General features: G+C 39.1%; 2 protein-coding genes across 2 annotated transcripts in view; one reads left to right on the top strand and one right to left on the bottom strand.

Moving 5' to 3' along the window:
- Window positions 1-21,295, bottom strand: part of mapk8ip2 (mitogen-activated protein kinase 8 interacting protein 2) — a 46,515-nt gene extending 25,220 nt beyond the window's left edge. Inside the window, exon 1 of the mRNA XM_036584992.1 lies at window positions 20,866-21,295. Within this exon, the coding sequence (XP_036440885.1) occupies window positions 20,866-20,930 (65 nt within the window). The 5' untranslated portion in view covers window positions 20,931-21,295. The remainder of the gene's footprint in view (window positions 1-20,865) is intronic.
- Window positions 1,460-6,698, top strand: LOC118817956 (gastricsin-like). Its single transcript, XM_036584993.1, is given in 10 exon segments — window positions 1,460-1,591; window positions 3,074-3,218; window positions 3,691-3,808; window positions 3,975-4,093; window positions 4,220-4,419; window positions 4,629-4,704; window positions 4,706-4,746; window positions 4,969-5,122; window positions 5,424-5,519; window positions 6,195-6,698. Coding segments are annotated over 10 exon segments (1,164 nt in total). The 5' UTR covers window positions 1,460-1,535; the 3' UTR covers window positions 6,354-6,698.
- Window positions 21,296-23,100: the final 1,805 nt, after the last annotated feature.

Raw genomic sequence — 23,100 nt, 5'->3', positions numbered from 1 at the left:
GTAGCTTTAGTGTGGAAAGGCATGTTGAGTGATGTTCTGCTTGTTTACTGAATGTTTTTTTTGCATAGAGCTTATTAGTACAGTGTTGAGGAATCTAAAGATGCTGTTTACTTTCTTCCTGACCAGTCGTTCAATTAATCCCAATTTTTTTTTTCAAAATTATTAGGCATTTTTCTCATAAAATGAGCTCCAACATAAAACACTGTCAGACATGAAACAAAACAGTTAAACAGTAAACAGTAAAAACTGGTACAATATACATTTAATTTACTTGCAATATGCAGTTTGTATTACTATTATACCGTGGTTGGCATCCAATAGCATTTAGTTTATTATTTTATGTTCAGAAATTTAAGACTGTGTCTGCACATGCCCATTAACATTAGGAATGCAAATGAAAAATGTATTTCACATTAGTAAAGCACCAACCTTGAGTTTTGGTTTTAAGTTGTTTGCGACTGAAAGGTTTGTGATAAAATGAATATTTATTTTTCCTTTTACCAAGACATGCAATCATATTTAAGCAATGATACAGAGATAGTTGTAACCTTGGCAAAGCCTTTATGATAACTGTGGGAGAGATAAGCAAGCAATTATTTTCCACTGAGATATGTGAAAACTTGAAAATATATTAGGAACAGCTGTGCCTACGACAAGCTGTACTAGCTGTAGATTTTGCCAGCTGAACCTAAAACTGTTCACTTCATGCAGCAACAAGCAGTTTAATCTTTTACGCGGCCAAAGCCTGTCGGCAGGCCCAAAGTTTTATTACACACTTCTATAACGATATAGCTCAACTAGTTTGCATTGAAGTTCATGTAGTTGCTGAATAATAAGCCCTTTTTTTCAAGGCAAGTAAATTCTCTGATTAAAATCAAGCAAAATAACACTTCAGAAGAACAAAAGCAATGTTCTTCATTAATTCAAATCCCACAGACACTTACAATTCAACTCTCCCCTCTGTGTATGTAAAAAGCTATGAGTATCCAGAATGCTACAGAAGCTGTATGTCTTCTGCATTTCTGTCTGTATCTGTAGCTCTAAAAATGCTAGAAAACATCACACCAGTGTCAGTGTTCATTTTCCTGTCACACCAAGACAAACTACTATTCACACTCAATTGAATTTATTTACTGGAACACCAAATAAAGTACACATTCAAGTACTCTGAATATTTATTTTCTTAGAAATGCTACTCCATTACAGTCCTGAGTTATCTTATAGAAGGTTTATAATGGAACTAATTAGGATGAATTTGTCTAAATCTTTCTTTCATTCTTTTTTAAGGTTTTCTCCATTAGTCAGTCCATTTCTTTTTTACATGCCTTATCAGTGTTATCATAAGGAAAGCCAAGAGTGTGGCAAGTGTTTTCACAGGCTTACAGCCATCAGAGAACAAAGTGCTGACTCCGGTAAAGACGAGTGTGTGTGTTTAAGGGACAGAGAGATATGAGGCCCCTGGTATGAGTATATAAGGGCCTCGGTGTGTGAGAGGCCGGCGTGTTCATTCAGCTAGGCGGAGCACAGAAATCACTATGAAGAGTCTGATCGTCCTCGTGGCGTGCCTCGTCCTCTCAGAGGCCATCATCAGGTAACAGAGTTACGCTTTCTTGTCTCTCATCTTCTTTTGCTTTAACATTCATTCTGACTCTAAGTTACATTCTAGAGGCAGCATAGGGATAGGAACTTTGTCAGTCATCGCTTTTGGGAGACTTTGGGTTCTGTGGAGCAATGTGATAGAAGAACCACTTATGGTTTCCTAAAGAACCTTTCAATAAATGGTTCTTCATAAAACCATTTTTGTAAAGATGTGAGATCTGAATGTGAAAAAATGTTTACAAGTTTTAAAAACTCCATATCATGTAATGTTTCTGTACCAATTAAAGGCCATTTAGGAACCGTTATTTTAAGAGTGTAGCTTCCTTTGAATGTGATACTGGTTTATTCACACTTCTCAATTTAGCTGACGCCAGCTACCAAGCTACATATGCTGTCTGTCAGGTTGCAATGCTGCCATGATATTTGCTGAAAATAAGGTATTTTAGAAGACAGCCGTCTTGTGCTACCTTTAAGGTAGAACAGAATTTATCTCAGGGAGCACACAAATGCTGCTCAAAACTGCTGTCTAGGCAACTGCCTCCTATATGGAGCATAACTATAATGTTTATAATGTAACATAATATTCAAATATTTCGACATCCTTTACTTGAATTTATTTTTAAATTAATTTGGTTTAATTTTTTTGCACTATTGCATAAACTGTGTTTATTTACTGACGTTCTTAATAAACCTTAATTGAAATACTAAAAGGTAATGAATAAAAAAATCACAGTTAAATATTTATTTCATAGCAAGATGCATTAAATGTTGATCCTGCCAAATCTGGCAACCTTGATCTGGCTCAGAACAGCAAGGAGTGGTGGCTTAGAGCAGAAACAGCATTTCAACCATCATCTTAAAAACGAAAACAACTTTTTGGTGAACTCTTGTCAGTGAACAGAGGAATGATCCTTAAACTACTCAAAACTGCACCACGCGATTTTAAAGGCTGGTGCAGTCTGAACAATTTTCTTACCGCTCTACACAGTTAGTTGTTTATTCTCTGCAAAAAACGAAAGCAGAGAGCCTGCTGGGTAGCTAGTGCCTGGGTTAACAGAAGTGCCTGGGTTCATAGAAGCAGTAAACATGTTATTCAAATGGCCTTTCCATTTTCAAATATTTTAATGATCAAATTTATCAAATATTATGGAGAAATATTATCGATTACTGCAGCCTTAAAGATGAGCATCGAAAAGTGGGCTATCATGCTGAAACTACTCCACAGCAGCAAATTATCACCTAACATTACATAATGGAAATGTGTGCTCTTTCAGACTAGATTTGTTACGGATACTTTTATCCCTCCGAAATCCCATCTAGCATTTTCTACTGATACCTATTACTCTTGTTCACTCTAGCCTATCGCTTTACATATATATTTTTTCACTTCTGAGTTCAAGTAACAGTTCCAGTGGTCTCATACATGAGTTGGTTTTGTGTGACATTTTAGCCAAGGCTTTGTTCCTTTCTGAAGGGTTCCCCTGAAGAAGTGTAAGTCAATCAGGGAGACTCTGCGGGAGAAGGGAATCCATCTGCCCTACAGTGATCCCGCCCTCAAATATCAGCGCCCTGAGGTCCTGGCCACCAGCACCATCGAGCCCATGACCAACTATGCTGATGTAAGTCAAAACACAAATCCTTATTTCTGAAACTATCTACTGGAGGTGTACACATCTGATCTCACAACAAATTGACTATGATTCTTTAGGAAATGTTTCCATGCATCATGAAACCTCAAATTTCACTACACTGCACTACTTGGAATAATTATTTACAGAATTATTTTTTTTTTAATTATGCTAAACTACTGGCATAATTATAGAATTATTCGAATGCTATGAAATATCGGCAATAAAAACACTACACCAAGACTTTTTTGGGATTTTTGCATTTGAAAAAAGCCCGAGAATATTATTTTGACCAAGTCGATGCACATAAGCACACGCTTTATTGAATATTATTATAACAATCCATTAGATTGTTGCAACATTCCAAAAGTAGCATTGCCACCTTCAGATCAATGCACTTTGATGCATCAGTACATGCTTAGACAATTACTGTTCAGCTGATCTTTTTTAATGCCTGTTTCAGTCGTCCTACTATGGTGTGATCAGTGTTGGCACTCCGGCCCAGTCCTTCCGGGTTCTCTTTGACACTGGGTCTTCCAATCTGTGGGTTGACTCTGTCTATTGCAGCGCCCAGGCATGCAGTAAGTCATTCTACATACAACCCCCAACACTGCCTCAAGTACGTTAATGTATTGGACACACTGGGATACCTGGCATGTGGCAAAGTGATACCACCACTGTAAACAGTAAACAGAGATCTTTGTATTTGAGCAATGAGACTTAGCTACTGTGGCATTTTCTCCACAGCCACTCATACCCAGTTCAACCCTCAGGAGTCCTCCACCTACCAATCCACCTCCCAAACCTTCTACGTGTCCTATGGAGCTGGATATCTCGATGGCGTCTTTGGATATGACACCGTGACTGTGAGTTTGCCATAAAAGTCAAAGTATATTCTGATGTGCTATGACTATGCCATGCTCCATGATGTTAGACAAACCGCAGGTTGTTAGAGATCTCACGATTTTTCAACTTCATTTTGCCTTCATTAGCTGTCTGGCATCACCATCCCCAACCAAGATATTGGTCTGAGCACCAACGAGCCTGGCGAGAACTTCGTGGTGGCTCAGTTTGATGGAATCCTTGGTCTGGCTTACCCATCCCTTGCTGTCGGCAGTCAGACGCCCCTTATGGATACGATGATGCAACAGGGTCTCCTGGAGCAAGACTTGTTTGCTGTCTATCTGAGCGCGTGAGCAATGTTGGCATAGAGGTTTACAACAAAGACAAACCCACTCCTCAGCGTTACGACAGGCATTCTAATTAAGCATTATACAGTACACAAACAGCGCTATGCACCATTGCATGGAGCTCTAAATAATATGTACTGTCTAACCAAAAGACTGTTTAGAATGTTGTTGAGCTTATATTTAAAACTGTGTACGGCCTCTCCTTGTGCAGGAATGAGCAATCCGGCAGTGAGGTGGCTTTCGGTGGAGTGGACCAGAACATGTATCAGGGTGAAATCTACTGGACCCCCTGTGACTTCTGAGACCTACTGGCAAATTGGCATTCAAGAGTGAGCTCATTTATACCATTTTATCCTACTTAAGGGCTACCTCTTAAACTCTTACAATAAGGAGGAATACTATTTTAGAGGCTTTTAGAGATGCAAGTAACTTCTTAAGCTTTCAATTCTGTTCAGAACCGGTGGAAATAACAGACTATTATGTTGCACTTTTGCGATAGGTCTTTGGGTTCTTGAGCTACAACTCAAAACTATTGACATCCTCTGTACTAGGTTTCTGATTGGAGGACAACAGACTGGCTGGTGCTCCCAGTACAGCGGCTGCCAGGCCATTGTGGACACTGGTACCTCTGCGCTCACTGCCCCTCAGTCATATCTGTCCAGCCTGATGCAGTCTATTGGAGCAGAGGAGAACAGTTATGGAGAGGTAAAGCACAACACTACAGACTAAACAGTGATTGATTTTAAACACTGACAAACAGTCTTATAAACTAAGACAGGTCTAACTGACGTTAAATCACCTATGACAACTAATGTATGTAGTGTCTCAATCAGTAAGGATGTATTCTTCAGCTTTAATTTTGAGTATAGACATTACCAGCTTCTGCTTATACATGCTGTAACAGCTGGTGCTTACTACAGCCAACTGACCTGAAAGCCTACATACAATTTCTCTGATCTTCTAACAAATCTCTCTCTACATGTCTTTCTGAATCTCTCTTTTACAGTATGCTGTGGACTGCAGCACGGCAGGCAATCTCCCCAGTCTGACCTTTGTCATTAGTGGAACGGAATTCAATCTGTCTCCCTCTGCCTACATCCAGGTCATTACATTTGCTAGCTTTTGATAAACTGACTTCTAGAATTGTATGTATTAATATAAATTGCTTTCTACTAGGGCTGCAATGAGCAATGCAACACTTCAATGCCACAACACCACTATGTTAACATGCCAAACACCACCATAATGTTATGCGCATATTCCTGGCTTTTTTAAATATATTTTTATTTCCTTTTATTTTTTCTTGAGAGCACAGCTGATTTAAAAGCAGAAACAAGCCACTACATTTGTGCCTCACAACACTGCCAGCTCCTAGTCAATCAGCACAGCCTTTTATAACTGCTGTATGCAGCAAGCAGCAGTAGTGGCCTTATGTGCACCAGTTTTAAGCTTCGAGTCATTTTTTTCTGCTTGCTGTGAGTGGTATGCCCTTCAAGGTTCTTCACTCTCGACTGGCATGTAAACACAAAAGCATCATGGAAGCATTCTGCTTTACCACCATTATCATTGCTTCTGGTATAGACCTAGCCTAAAAGCCTAATCCCCCACCCATTATGGCTTTGATCACCACAATACACTCAGAAAAACATATAATGACAATTTATAACAATACAGATTTGAGAATCATACTGCCTACTCCAGCTTGCAACAGCTCTTTCAGGCAGCCACTATATAAAAACTGAACAATTCTAAGATCTTGTAATACCCATGTTCACAGGAGACCCAGAGTGGCTACTGCACCGTGGCCATCACCCCCACCTACCTGCCCTCTCAGAATGGCCAGCCCCTCTGGATCTTTGGAGATGTGTTCCTCAGGGTGTTCTACTCTGTGTACGACCGCGCCAACAACCAAGTGGGCTTTGCCACTGCTGCCTGAACACCATCGCCAATACAACACTCCTAACAGCTCAAAGGCTTCACAGACTTTACCCACATGTCTAATGGAAGCTAGAGTCTCCTTAGCAACATCATTAATACTTCTCATTAATTGCATTGACATTGGAAGATCGCTGTTGGCAGCCTGTGACTAGCCAATAAAAAGCCTGCAGATGTTTTTCTTGAAATCTGATTTTTTTTTTTTAATGACAGTAATAGACAAACACAATCAGTCATAATCGAAATGTATATTTTTAAAAATCCCCTATTCAATATATTGAAACAATATTTCACTCACTGTTTATTGGAGCATTTAGATCAAAATAAAAAAGCAAACTGCACAGTCTCCAGTTCTGATTTCATGTACAAGCATTAACGTAACATGAATAGTTAATCAGTGTGCTGATCCTAGTGTGCTGATTCTAAGCATGTATTGCAGCATTTTAATTCTTCCCTTACATCTGGACTTCACTGGCCGTTTTAAATAGGCCACAGAATAGCAGGGCTTTTTTGACTGACTATACGTGATAAGAACCAACCAAACCTAGCTTAAATGTGAAAAAGCATCATAAATACAGCCAGCTTCTGCTTTCTGGTCTAATCCTGATTGGTTGATGTATATAAACTGAAACGAGCCAATTCTGGTAATGAATATTTAAAGGCAATAACCTGACTGGCAAGATTTCAAGAGAAATAAACAGTTTGTATAATTTACTCAATTTAATTAAGTATTAATTTTCAGAGCTGCAGAAGTTCCATACTTAGTCTCTGTTCATATGCACTGGAGGATAGAAACATTAAAATCTATCTACCAGTTAATCTGTTATGATTATGATTTTGGAGAATTGGAGAAGACCATTAGAGGCACAGTCGTTACCTAAAAAGCTTCATCACAAAACATAACCAACCAACCACTCTTAGAAGAGGACTCAGGAAATTCTGGAAATTAGGTACCTCCATACGGGAATGATGATCAGTTATTACATTCTCTATTGCATTAAGTGTTCTTATTATTACTATTATTATTAGATCTTTTCTCTATGATGAAAGAGAATTCTACATAATTATTTAAGAAAACTTTTACTTGGTTCTAAATAGCAACAAAAAGGGTTCCACTATTGTGACACAGAGAATCCTTTTGCTGAAAGTGTAGTTTGAAGAGTTCAATACCAGAGAGCACCATAAATATTCATACAGCTTTGCAAGTCTAAGTAAATGTTCTTACTTGAAGGCCTACAGTAAGTCATTTATGAATACAAAATACAGTCTTTTTTTACGCTTTAACAATTCTATAAACTAACCAATGGTGTAACAAGAGTAATAATGCAGTGCAAGTCATTGTGTATACTGGGTTTATACTCCAGGCTTGGGTGACCCTAAACATGCCCAAGTGCTTTCCTCAGCCACATTAATATTGCACACGTTCAGCTTAATGTGAATTGTCAAACATGCAGCAGTGAAATCCCCAAACTGAGTCAGAGGATTAGAGGATCACAGGATCCTCCATCTTCTCTCCTCATCCGCATCTTCATACTATCCGATACAGAGCCTCCAATCACAAAGACGAAATTCAGATTTATCCGTTACCAGCAGTTCCTCTGCAAACTCTACACCACAGAGAGGTAACCAATGATTTTACACATCGAGGAGCATCAATAATAAATGGGGTTCACACAGAGCAGCTTTAGCCACCACAGCTGTGCTGGAAATTCGTCACAACTAAATTATGTTCCTGTAGGCCGTATCAGTGCATCTCTCTTTCCTGTCTGCTAAAGACAGTTATTTGAAAGCAGGGAAAACATAAAAAGATGCACCAAATTATCATATTTTACTGATGAAAAAAATGTCATAGGAACCAGAACAAGATGGCTGCCCAAACCACAGTTTTACACCACAATCCTAAAATTACTTCCATTTCCTCCAAAAATTTCACATCTGATTCATAAAGCAACAGAAGTATTTAGGCCAGAACATATTACTATTTGTTAAAGTAATACAAAAAAACAATCAGCTATGGTGGTGGTGATGTGACAATTTCACCCCCTCACACCATAGATTATCCACATTTGGTGGGGAGTGAGTGTAAATTTCAGTTGCTGGTTATAAACGTTGTAAGTCAGGCCGGCTACTTTCCCACCAACTAAAGAGTCAATAGAGTAACGATAGAGTATAAGCCTTCCTGACTTCAAGCCATAACCACATCTGTGTTTGATTAGTTACATAAGCCTGAAATTACTGGGCCTGTGGCAATCATGACATGACATGAAATTTAGAACTTTTGTTTTTGTAATTAAGCGTCTCGATAAATGTGCTTTCTTTTATTTTTATTTATTTACCTCAACCCCAGCAATGAAAATACACATATTCATATTCTGTTTGTTGCAATATAAATAGCTACAATTAGCAACATGTGATTATGCAATCTGGAGTAGAGGCACCTGGATCATGTATTTATTAAAATCATTTGTTTATAGAGAGTTTCAAATGCAGTACAATAAATAAAACTGAGACATTTTAGCACAGTAGCCCTGCACCGCCTACAAGTTCTGCTTATCCAGAGTACAATAAATATGTAATCAGTTTTAAACAATTATCTGCCCGGATATGATTCTGATGTCACTGTGCATCCTTAATTAAGACAAGACAAAAGTGTCTATGGAGAAAATGAGATATATAACATACACATATATGATTTCCTGATGTTTTCCATTATTTGAGAAACAGGCCAAGCCTTTAGAAATTAAGAAGTACATATCATTTTCTGAATCTATCAATCAGTCAATCGATCAATAACACCCTTCCAGAGAAGAGGATGTAGTTTACAGATGAGGTCATTAGTCATGAGACACAAAAGCTGTCTTTTGCGGGTCAATATATCCAATTCCCTGACCCTAAGCGCTACATTAAAAGTCAGATTGAAAAAAAAATTTTTTCCCTCTCTGTGCTGACCTGTTTGCAAATATCTGTGGGCGTGTTTGTTTACATAATGACACTATATTAACAGAGTAGAGGGGAAGAATCAGCACAAATTCACTCCTCAACCCCACCCTGTCATCACGGTTCCTAAGGCAACCCTGTACTGAATCCTCCTATCCCATCCATCCTTATTACAGAGGGCGTTGTCTGTTCAAGGCTCTAGAGAGGCGCATCAGCTGCCAGTCATCTGCTGTTGCCATAGCAGCTGGTGCTGTGTGGAGTGTGATGTCACACCATTAGCAGAATCCCCCGCGGGTTTAGCCAGGTTAAGCAGGGTGAGGTCACCTTTACCGCCGTTGCCATGACAACGCCACCCTATTACAGTACAGGCTAATTTGCTGACTCATGGTCCTTTTGTCTGAAGATGGCTGTTTCAAATCAGCAATTTCTGTAACTTACATTTGCAGATCTCTGAGATTAGTTTTTGAAGTATTTAATCACTGCACCAATCATTTTACAGATGATCACATATACATTATCCTACTCTCTCAACTCTCTTTATTAATCCTACTCTCTTAAGTGTCTTTCCTGAAGAGTAAAAGAGAGAGAGGGAGAGAGAGAGTGAGAGCAGAGAGATAGAAAGATAGCAAGAGAGAGGGGAGCGAGAGAGAAAGCAAGGAAGACAGAGAGAGAGAGACAGGGGAGAGAGCAAGAGAGAGAGAGGAGAGAGAGAGAGAGAGAGGAGAGAGAGAGAGAGAGCACCTAAAATGAAACTAACTGCTTTTATGAGCTGCACTGTAGAGATTTCCACAATGGTTGACAATTTTCATTTCATTATGTAGCTGTAATGCTACAGTGAGTCTAAGAGAACAGATGCAGATTTAAAGTGAGACTGGCCAGGGCTTCCCTGACCTTCTCCCTGCACCCCTCCTTCATTCCTTTCTTTTTTCCCTCTAAAATGTCTGTGGGTATGTTTGTTACATAAACATTTCAAGACAGTGACAGCAATGAAGAAATGCTGAATATATCCAGTATGTGTCAACACATTCACACTCTTTCTCTCTCTCTCTCTCTCCCTCTCTCTCTCTCTCTCACACACACACACACACACACACACACACACACATACACACACACACACAGCCTGCAGACTAGTGGTGCACTGCATGTGTCTGCATAAATCATGAAAAGGTGGGCGAGAAGAGCGGATGGGTAGATGATGAGAGTGACAGAAAGATGAAGAAAGCAGGTAAAAGGCAGTGCTGAAAAAAGATGGAAAAGATGACTTGTACACAAGACGTTCTCACACTAAATACAGTTGTTACAAAATACCAAAATATTTAACATTTTACAACATTTTAACTGAAATGTAAAATGGCCATTTCAGATATTTATGTATTTATATAGAGATTACTATCTATATTTTAGAAGTCTGCAAATTTAGATAAAAATGTGAAATTCACAATTTTAATCTGCCACTGCTTCTTTGAACTATGAACAAAATTCTTCCTAAAAAACTATGCTTCTAATCTTTAGTGCTCAGACTGAAAAATACACAAGATGGCTTGAGTTACAGACTGCATCCCTGAAGTAAGAACCAAGGAAAGCTTTCCGGCTTTCCAAATGCTAATTTTCAGAAGGCCAGCATTGAACGTGCATAATAAAGCAGAGCTCTGAAGCGGATGTGCACCAATCATGAATTTTTATAACCGATTCTGATTTCTTTACAACCAATTTGTCCGATGGTCAATTTTTTTCTAGCCTTTTTTTTTAAACTAAGCTCACACTGTGTGATGAACACATGTAACAATATAAAAGCCACAATATAATAACATTGTTTACTTTTTAATGGGCTAAACTGTCATTTAACATTCTTAAGTGAAAAATTTGTTTGTAATTTAATTATGATATGAATCAAAAATCATGCTACATAAAAATTAAGAGGAATCTAGCACAATGCGACATGCATAATCCTGCTTTTTGGTAATTTTTGGTATTCGGTTTTTTACATCACAAAATTGCATAATTGTTGCCCTTACCGTGCTGCCTGGCTTGGATGAAATGCAGACATTAGGATGTAACATTTGGTTTTTATGTGGTATGTGTATTTTTTGTCTTAGCAGTTTCTCAATCTATTTTCAAATGTGCACTAAACTCAGATCTGCAGTCCAGCATAAATCCCATCAGTGCTACAACAGGGTGATATCGCAGTGTGTGGCAGAGATGAGTTGGTTTGTGCCAGAGAAGCAGCGTCTAGCTCTAGTCTGCTAGCATGTAATGGTGTTTTTCCACTAGGCAGTGCAGTATGGTACGGTACAGTTATAAATCCGTGATCATGCATTTTGTCGTCATTTCCACTGCCAAGTGAACTGTACTGTTGAATTTGGCTACCCTTCATGCAGGGTTCCAAGTAGGGCTGTACAATATTGACAGAAAATGCAATGTTTGACAAAGCTGTCGGATATCATGATGATCTAATAAGAAACAATATTATTAAAGTAATGCCTTTGACTGAAGTGAGAAGTAATGCAAGAAAAGACTTTTTTGGATGTGTTAACTTATTCTTTAAGCAAATAGCAATATATAAACTTATAAAAGCACTAAAGGTGAGCGATTTGACAGAAATATATTATTGCGATACATCAAGAAATGTTCAGGATTCACGATATGCTACATTAAAAAAATACTATGAAAAACTGTGAATATAATGATTTATATTCAATATTTGGCAAACCGTGTTGCACTAAATCTAGTTAAACAGGACTCATTTTGCTCTCTTTATAATGAAACATGCAGGTGGTCAGTGTTCTACCAATACTGACAATATCTACGATATGTTCCGAAAAGCATATTGTATTGTATTGTGATATAATTTGTCATGATAAGGACATATGTTGTCATATTGCCCAGCCCTAATACTAACAGCTACTTACATCAGAAGAGTTTTTTTTGCACTGAAAGGCTGAGAAATAGTCAGCATTACCCCCAGAACTTTTTTTTAATAGGCACACAAGAAAGAATACACATTTTGGTTTACCTATTTATTTTTGCTTAGTTATCAGTTATCGCTTGTTATGACAGTAGAAATTACTGCCTCCCACATTTAAAACACAATACTGACTGTGAGAACAGTCTAAATGCTTAAAAGGCTCTTTAGCCTAATGGCTAAGTCGCTCTTTTCCCACGTGAAAGAGCAAGGATTCAATGCAGAGAACCACTCATTAGGCTTCTAACAGTTTGTGCCAGCAATGTAATAAGATCTGCACCAGTACTGCAAGTGTCAGGTAGTTTGATCTGTTCTGTCATCACTACTCTAACGAAGTGTTTATCAAGGAAACTCATATCACGATAAAAATACGATGTATCGTACAGTCCTAGTTCCAAATTATGGTAAATGCACTCAGGTAATCGACCAGGGTACAAACATGCCTAGGATCTGACTAGCTTTACCGTACTGCCCAGTGGTAAAACACCATTAGTTAGTCACAGCAGGCTTCACACAGAATTTCTTGGTTCTTAAAGAAACAAAGTCTGTCTGCAAACTGGAATATTAGTTTGGGGTGGTTTATTGAAATAAGGTGTTGAAAAATTGTGAAAGTCGAACATGGTCTTTTACCATCTTTGCTGTTTACCATCCAGCAAGCTCTTCCCCCACTGGATGCTTGCAGACATAAACAGTCCACTTTCTGTGGTATTCTTTCCCTCTATTTGGCTTTCTTATTGACCTCACAGTCTAAACAGTATTTAGTTGGTTTAAGGAACAATGAACACTATTCCTATACATTTCTGTAGAAACATATACTAAGAATTCTTCAGCCCAGTATGAATTGTAAAGCACTGAGCCACACAAAAATTCTTCTGATATAGCGTAACTCATGACAAATGAAGTAGTCAATCACAGTTGCTCTTCCTGAAATGACACGTTTAGAGAACATAAAGCTTAGTGGATTCACATGTACAGTGTATTCTGCGTATTTTTAAAGATAATTCTGCAGGATGACACTCCAGCCCACGTGTTTGATGTTACCACTTATGCACAACTGTTATAGCTCTGAGTCTACCATCCATCCTGAAAAAATCTAGGGGAAAACTGCAAATGGGCCAAAACAAAAAGAACAGTACATTGTTCATTTGTTGATTGCATGTTTGCAACAATTGTCTGCCAATTCTGATTTTGGCCGAATCTAACTGTACATCAATACATTAAAGAGCAGGAACAGGAGTTTTCCCTCTACCACATTAAATAAAACAGCTAGCTCATTTCCAAAGGCCTGTGTTTGCTGTTGACAAAGTTGGCAGCTGAACAGTAGCAAACACAACTATTTGCTCACAGGTTTGTGGGCATCTGCAGCAGCTTGCAACCACAGCAGCACGCAAACTCAACCCGGTAAGCAAGCTGTGGGTCTGCACAAATACACTGGATTTGACGCATCTGTATAAATATAACTTTTTATACATGTTTTGACATGAACATGAAATTACATTTGTAATTAAATATGTAAGCAACCTAATATTGTGTGAAAAATAATCTGGTATAATAATTTAAAAAGCAAGTAGCTGCATTAAACCTTTGATATTATTGAGCTTCTAACAAAATGTAAGACACAGATTACTGTTCTATTAACTTACTATTTGATGTTTAATTAACTCACCATTTTTCAGGCAGTCCAGCAAATCTATTTTTACAGTATGTCTCTCTGTCTGAGCTGAGACTGTGTCTCGATTCACTCGTACAGACGCTGTCAGTAACTAAGTCTGCAGAATCAGCTACACTTGTCAATGAGAATGACACACAGCATTGCTTGTCTCCATCAGCTGCCACTAAAATCTGTTCTGATTAGATTTTTTTTGATTTCATGATTGTCACATGACTGCTCTAAATCCATACGCACGGGGTTTTCTGTCTGTGTAGTCAGAGAGGATGTCTGTCCTAGCATTAAAGGAGAATTCCACCATTTTTTAAAAATGTCTACATGACTTAATCATTAAGATGTCAACAGTCCTTCAGAATGGTCTGATTTTCTTTACAGTGGTGGTGATAGGAACGAGGGGTCACAACACAAATACAGCCGTTTCATTAACTACCCAAAAAGACAAGTAAACCTACATGTCTTCTGCGTTGTAATATGTAATGTTGATAATGGTAAGATTGTGGTAAATGTGAAAAAAAAAAAACTATTTCTATAGGCACTATTTTGCCTTACAATGCCCTGCATGTACCTCTCTGCCTTGCATGGATTTCAAAAATAAACTTCAGGCCAAAAACATAAAGCAAAACTATTGTTAAACACTGTCTCTGACATAAGGCAGTATTTATAAACATTTCATGTAAAAACTTTTTGTGAAGGAGCTTTTAGAGACATTAATTGCTTTAGATGTCTGGTTCCTTTCACCACCGACAGTTCTGACGTGGTCAACAACTCTGATGTAGTAAGTTTCTCTAGAATGAAGCATTTCACATCAAGCCACTCTCAGTGACTTTTACAGCTGACTGATTAGTCTTGCTAAAGTATCATCACACTAATAGGTGGCTACTAGATTCCACTCATGGTGAGCAACGTTAGTATGTATGGCTGAATTATCCCACAGTCTAAGCAGAGATATATATGTGGACGTTTTAAAGGGACTTTATCTTTGAAACCCAAATATTCCTCACTTTTTAAAATAAAAGAGTTTAATTATGTATGTAAACACTGGTTAAGTTTCAAAATGCACCATTCACCCAGTCTGTATATGGAAATATGCAAAAAAAATCCTGTTTTTAGTTCGAAATAAATTTTTACATATCCAGTTGTTTGGCCTACAGTAGGATAGCCCCACCCACTCACGCTAAAGTTATACAGAGTGTTTCAGCATGAAATGTTATTTGAAAGAGGCATGATACAGAACAGCCAATCAGAACAGAGGCCATTTAGATATAATAGCCTTAAAGGCACAGTAACAGAAACAGCTTGTCTAATTCTAAGTGATAAAGAAAGATTGGAAAATGGTCATGTTAAAATGAAATACTACTATTTTGATACACAAATCCCCTTGAACGTCATCAGTGAACCTCAGGGGAAAAAATAAACATAAGAAAAATGTGGAATATGGGCCCATTAAAACAAAGAGATGGCACATTTGTAGAGGGCAAGTGATGCAACTTCAAACTATCATTGACAAGGTTAACTGGTAATGGCTTAAAGCATATACACTTATAAGATAGATAAGTCACCTCTTATGTGAACTGCACTCCATAAACAAATATTATCCTATTCATATCTTTGAGATATTTGAACATTCATACGCAAATTTTCAAATAGTAAAACGGGTTCAGATGCCCATCCCTAAGCAGCGTGGAGCAGAGCCTGTCTGATCACTCAGTTTAAAATCTTTATTTTTTACCTCTCTCTATTTTCTACCATTACACTCACACACCACCATTCTCCAGGATGATATAACATGTCATCTGACTAAACGGAGTGACATTTTGTGAAGGTGAATCATCCACCTTTCTTCAGGTTGCTGTCACAAGAAACACACTTCGGGGCGTAAGTTCGAGAATCCAGCACCAAAATTCTGCTTGAAAAAAATAAATCAGATAAAACACCAGCGGTGAATTGGCTCTGCTCTGTACGAGAATGAAAAGTCCTCATGTGGATTTGATTTGATTTCTGTCCCTGCACAAAGGTCAGACCACCACCCTCGGATTCCACACACACCATTCAACCACAACCTAAACAGGATTAGAAAGTGTTTTACACCGAAACACAAATGATTCCTATAATCTATTATGCCCTTTCTAACCTCAAGACTTTCTTATTAAATCACGGTAAACAACCATGTAAATCAGGTCAAACATGATATACATAAAATCAACTTCTCAGCAAAATGAATTTCTGCATTTCATTTAAGCTTCTTATTCTTAAGTGCCTGTGGGGGAGGGGAGTAGCTGCCCTCAAAACGCCATATAACATGCAACAGGATTGAAAAGGACGGCCATATGGGTTTACACAGCAAACAGATCTGACAATGGAACTAACAGAATTAAATCAAATTCTCCATATATTAAATATTTAATGGAACTGACTGCATTCGACTATCAGAGCTCTGGTGACTGAATTTCTAGTTGTGCACATGTAGACACACACACACACACACACACACACACACACACACACACACACACACACACATCATTATGTAAGGAAGATTATGGCCCAGCCAAAGCTTTCATCTTTTCCTGAGTGCATGTGCACCAACATACTGTGTGTTGTCATGTGTGCTGAATGTGTACAGCATCATTGATCTATTTGCTGGATTTGTAGCTTTGAGTCAAAGCACCATGATCCTGTGGGACGTTGACAAAGCTTCATATTTCACTTAACATACTACACATGCACACAGTATGCTGTCAACTAGGCATGGGCAATATGGCAAAAGTATAACATCACAATATTTCAGGACACTTTTACAATACATCACGATTTTACTTGCACCAGTAGTGACACATTTAAAAAAACACTGTCAAGAACAATTAATATAATTTCATACACTGCACTGTACTAAATTTAATTAACCAGGACTAATTATGCTTTCTTTGTAATAAAACATGCAGTTGTTACTGACAATATCCACAATATACTGAGAAACACACAGTGATATAATGTGATGTAATGTAGCCGTTCAAAATGCAGGTGATTAGCACATCATACAGAAACACAGCACATCTCGTAAGCTCAAGATTTGTATTATTAGCTGATTTTTGCTTTCAGAACAAAACCTTTTATCTACAAAATGGCAACTACTCAGAAGAAGGAAAAAAAACTTTTTGTCACTTAATGTAAAATGTATTTTTTTATTATTTCTATTGTTCAATTTATCATGGAATTCCTACACAGTGTAAAGGGCAACTAGTGGTACCAAATGATAAAATATGAAAAAAAAATATGAGCAATACACTGTGTCATCATCGACTATTGTTACTGTACAGAACAGGAACATGGGGTCCAAAAAACCGCAAAGGAAACATGAAGGTGGTGAAATTGCAAAAGAAAAGCAAGCATAGTGGCGTTTTTCACTTTCTATTTTTATATCCTCAGAGTGCACTTGACCAACTCTCAGACAGAGGCTAAAAGCACATGTACCATTATTTGAGAGACTGCGAGAAGGGAAGGTGGGCCGTAGCTCTCTATTGTGCTATTAATTGGAGAAAGGTAGATGCTCTTGCTGAAAGACTGTGTGATGAGTCTCTGAATGCCTTAGTAAAGAAATTAAAAAAAATACAGTTATTCCTCCAGCCCTTAATGAACTGGCTATAACCACACAGCACTGCCACAGACATGATGTCTCTCCATAGACATCTAACAGACGTCTGTCGACTAGCCCACCACAATGCTGTGCGAATAATACCAGTATAGTGGGCAGTATACTGGAAATACAGAGGTATAAAATCATAACAAACTGAAGTCTGAGGAATTAAATCAAATTTCTACTGTAACATTATACTAAGCATCATAATTTCATTTCTTCATGGCTCACCACAGAATACAATTATTCTGTAGCACTGAGGATATTTTATTTTAGAAAATAAAAATGTGAAATCATGCGGCCTGTAGTAATTTAAAAAACTTGCTTTGATAACCATGCCTCGACCAAGAGTTCACACACCACCTCTTCAACATTTGTGGAATTTGGGACGTTTACCAATACCAAATACCAAACTCCTTCCTTATCACTCAGTTTTCCACACACATATTTCTTACTATTTCATAATAATTCTGTTTGATGTAGATTAATTCACTTTTAACACCCATTATCAAAATAATCTCAGTTTAGCATAATGTATATGCTCTAATGTGTGGCATTTACTTCCTTCATTGATTTATTTTTATTATAAAACAAATTTAATGCATGTGTCTATTTGTCATGTGATTATTTCTGTGTGGTCATTACCATGTGACATTTTGGCATTGCGCTTATTCGTCTATATGAGAGGTCTTCAAATCCAGACCTTGAATCCAGTTTCCAGTCCTAGATTTTGTAATCACTTCTAAGTATGACACTACATGGCCAATCAGTTGCATTAACATACATTAACAGTTCAGTTAAATCCATGGTGGGAAACTTGATTTGGGGTCTGAATTTGAAGACCTCTGGTCTAGAATATTTAGATTATATTTTATTCTCTGTGTTCTGTCAGGAGTCTTTTTTAAGAATACTGTGCATATAAAATTACCTAATCCTACAAGAAACCAAATAAGAAAACATACTTGTCAAGAATCCTGAGAGAGTTTGGGGCTTTTGCTTTGTAAGCCTTCTTTCAAAGAAATAAAGCAATATTTCAGAACAGTGCTAAGCAATGGCCTGCAAATGTACCTGTTCTGCCTCGCTTTTATTTCCTGCTGTTTCTTTTATTAAGTCCTTTTTTTTATTTCACTTAGTGTTTCACATGTCTCTTCTTATGCCTGGACCACCAGTCTGGTTCCGGACCTTGACCAGATGCATTAACTAAGCCCGGCTGGGCTACATTTAGCACAAAAACAAATCTCTGAAAGTGAGGCATTGTATGAGCACAACATACACACACAGTCCCTCTCACACACAAACACACTCCATTCTAATACTCATATCCTAAAGCATTAGGGAAAGCAGAACAGAGCCCATTATTTCTGCCTCCTCAGACAGTGGGCTGATGGAAAGAGAGGGGGAGGATATGGATTTGGATTTCCATCATAAAGAAAAAGATGACAAAGCAAGGGAGGCTTTCTAGAGTTAAAAAAACTGCAATCAGAGAAAATCAACAACAGAAATACAAAAGAAAGAAAGGGAGGGATGTAGCTGAGTGGCAGGAAATGAATGAGATTTATCATACAGAGAGAACAAAAATATTAAAATCAGGCTAGAGCAGGTGAGTAAGAGAGAAACATGGAACTGAAGAAAGGGAAAGAATAAATGAAGCGAAGAAACAGTGAAGGAGTGTAGTACAACACCTTACAAAGGCCTTTAGATCACTATATTGATTACACACCATTTCCTTTTTTGGATGGCCTTCTCATCCACGGCCTACTTACTCATCCTGCAGTAATCATTAATGTTTTTCTCTGATTTCCAGACACTGGTCATGTGGTCATGCCTGTCGTACTCAACTGACTGGCAGACTGAACCTGAAGGTCGTAGTGAAAGTTATTAGCTTTGCTGTCTGAATGCAGGAGAGGTTGTGAATTTGCACAGCACTTTTTAGAAAAGCTACAATTAAGTAAAGGTTCAGGGTTAGGCTATTATGAGTCATTGCTGTCCAAATAAAATGTCCATTTTTGTCATTTATTACTTTTCTACATAACGTGAAAACCACTGCTTTCACAAATGAACTAACAGAAATGCTACAAAATGTTTTTTCCTTCTCCTGGACCATTTTGGAGATACGAGGTTTTGTTCCTACGGTCATATGTTTGGGCACGCCTGGTTGATTTTGCTAAAAGAAGATAAAGTATCCTCTGCAGAAAACACACTTTTGCACATTTAAAAGCACAATTAATGCATAAAATATGGCCCATGAAAAAGTTAGGGCACACTTTATGTTTTATGTCTTATTTTTTTCCAGTATTTTACAAAATAAATAGAAATTGTGCACTAAAAATTGCTGAAAAATGCCATATTTAAGTTTGTTCCCTGTGAAAAATGTTTGACCAGAGGTGTTCAAACTTTTGCATTCTACTGTATGGAAAATATGCATGATCTACACGCCCTAACAGTGTAGAAAAGCATGTATTCAGATCAAACAGATGTCACATCCATAAGACATAAGATCCATATCCACACATGGACATACACAAAAGTATAGACTAAAACAGGAGCCCCTCCCAACAGGAAAAGGAAACCTCTTTAGCTGATTCTGGACTGTACAAGGCCTTCCACAGACTAACAGAGAGAGTTTAAGGAAATGTAAATGGCCCGGACGCCACTGCCCACACAGTGAATTACACCTCCCTAATGAAGAGTGTCCAAACACTCAGTATGGCTTAACTTTTCACAGTGAGGCTAAGCCTATCAGACTCATTAAACGTATGCAGCCCAGCCTGAGCATCAGACAGAGCTATAAGTGCAGTGGTAGCTCAAATATTACACAGCTCAATCATTTCCTCATTCGTTCACGTGGCACAGAAGACCCTCTGTGATGAAATGAGGCTGTATGTGACTAAAGACTGTGTGTTTGCGGTGTGCATCACTGCCCTGCAGGGCGTGGGCCTTTCCTTATGGGAACTGACTACTGAGCCTGCGCCAGGGAACGAAAGATGTTCACCAAAAAAAAATCAATCTTCCCTCATCTTCATCTTCCTTCCTGCTACATCCGCCACCAACTTAAACCCACTCAAGGACATATCCCAGCAGCAGGCCAGGCAGAGCACAGCAGCTAAAGGAGACCATAATAAACACATACGTTCTTATTGAAAGCCTCTGCAGCAGAAGCACTGCTGACACTTCCATATGGCTGAACGGGCTACAGCAGGCAGCTCGGGGTGGGAGGGGAGGCGTTTTGTGAGCTGATGAGGAATGGAGGGGTGGAGAAGAGGGATGGAGGAATGGAGAGAGAGACAGAGGGATGCTGGCTGTCTTACCTGCAGCCCGGAGGAGAGAGGGAGTGGAAGGTGGAGAGAGAAAACATCTCCGCTCTGTCCGCCATCTTCTTCCACAGAGGACTCTCTAAGCAGCGACTGCAGGGGCGGACTGAGCGCAGCCCATTCACAGACGGTGGGGAGGTAGATAAACACGACCAAGTCTCTCTCTCTCTCTCTCTCTGTCTGTCTGTCTCTCTGTCTCGCTCTCTCTTTCTCTCACTGCAGATGCTTAGTGGCCTCGTCCTCCCTGGATCACGCGCACGCGCTCCGTGCCATCAGATCTGATCCAAAAGCTAGAAGAGAACAGCAGAAGCGGAGAGAGAGCAGCGATGATGAGGAGGACGGTGTGTCTGTGAGGATCACCTCTCTTTTCCTTCGAGTTCTGCCATCCACACGCGCTGACAGAGCAGGCGATGCTCGGCGCAGGCTGAGCTAATGCCAGCGGTTGTGATGGGAGGGAGGGGCAGACGTAACGGTGCTGTCTTCTCCCCCCCCTCTGGTTAACCCACCCGTACTCCGACAAGCCCCGCCCCCTCGCACTGGGATTGGCTAGCAGTGTCGCACGTCCTGCCATGGGATTGGCTGACAGGCGGATCGACAGACTGCTTGGGCTACGAACAGAATTGCCACTACTTAGTTTACTCAGATACATGAACGTAAGCATCGTTATGATGGATTTGAATGAAAAACAAATCTAGTTGTTTGTATATGCAGCAACATTTTAGTCAAATAGGCCACATTTAGTTCCTGACTTTTTGGGTCTCATTTAATAAAGTTCTGTACTGTTTTTCTTTGCTTTTGGCTTTAGCATTTTATTTTAGATCAAAAGTGTCCCCAAAAGAGAAGAACAGCGCCTAACAAACTTGCTGATACTAAGAACTATTTTCATAGCAAAGAGAGTTCTACATACCCAGCCAGCACAAACCTCTGGCCCATGTCAGGCCCAGTTCTGGCTAGCTGGATATGAAATCTGCCCCAGCTCTGGCAGCCGGAATCGAGCCAGAACAATCAAAATTAGCCCATATACCAAAAAGTACTATAAAAGAACCATTTAAAAGTTCATTAAAGAACCATATCAGATTTTCCCTCTTGGAGAATAACCATTTGATCATTTGATGCAAAGAATAATTAATTAATTAATTTTTTTACGTTAATCGGTTCTTTGAGTTGTCATGGTTCTGGAAGCTATAACCTTTGCCTGTACTAAAGAACCTTTGAAGAACCCCTTTTATTAAGAGCGAGTAGCTACTGACGAGTTCTACTGGGGTTCTATAGGGAACTAAGCACTTAAATGTTTTGTTTTTTTACTTGTAAACGAGCCGTTTCATTGCAGCAACGTTTTAGCACATTTTTACTTCAAGGTGGTTTTAGGCTAATCTGCCCATCTCTGACAGACACCTCTGTCCCAGCGCAGAAGGCGGGGCTTGTCTGAATACGGGTGGGGAAAAAATAACAGAACGCCTTTGGAAAGGGCTGACAGATGGGTCTCCGTCCCCACCGCGGATGCGTAAGATGCTGCTGCGTGTGGGCAGAGCGTGAAAAGCACTGCAGTTTCAGAGGAAGATCTCACTGCCAATCAGATCAGTGACGATGTAATAAGATTTGTCATCTCTAAGGTTCAGTCTCAAATGGCCCCCTACTCCCTACACAGCCTAGTGCACTACGTGGGTCAACAAAGCATGGCTTCCACACCCAAATAGTACACTATGTGTTCAGGGGGAGCCATTTGGGATTCAGCCCAAGACATTTATGCTATTATGAATGCAGAAATGCTGATGAAATTCACAGAGCTTGTTGGATTTCTGTAGGTTACAGAAGCCCTGCCGTGGAACTGCTCTTTGTTCCTTAAAAGCTAAAGGCTAAACCTAAATAACTGTCCCTATAATCTCAGATGGGCGCCGTAGAGGAGCTGTTCAGTCTCCGTGGTGCTGAAAGCTCATGGATGGGGAGGTAGAGGAGTGGAGCCCCCTGCTGTGTGGACGGTGATGATGGCGGCGGGAAATATGACGCACTGAGTGAAGAACAAGAGACCAAGGTGTTCCACCAAATGAACTGAAGGTCGTCCGAGGCCACGACATTTCCTGTGTGAGCAACTGTATGTGTGCACGTCCTGTGTGTGTGTGTGTGTGTGTGTGTGTGTGTGTGTGAAGCACCCCCAGGTTGTAGTGTCACCTTGAAGCCTTTGAAATCTCAAAGGCCAAAATAATTATAACTTTTTATAATAACTCCAAATAA

The sequence above is a fragment of the Colossoma macropomum genome, unplaced genomic scaffold (genome assembly GCF_904425465.1).
Source record: "Colossoma macropomum unplaced genomic scaffold, Colossoma_macropomum, whole genome shotgun sequence".
Lineage (NCBI taxonomy): Eukaryota > Metazoa > Chordata > Actinopteri > Characiformes > Serrasalmidae > Colossoma > Colossoma macropomum.
Note: the sequence above shows the minus strand (reverse complement) of the source record. Positions and strands in the feature narration are given on the sequence as shown.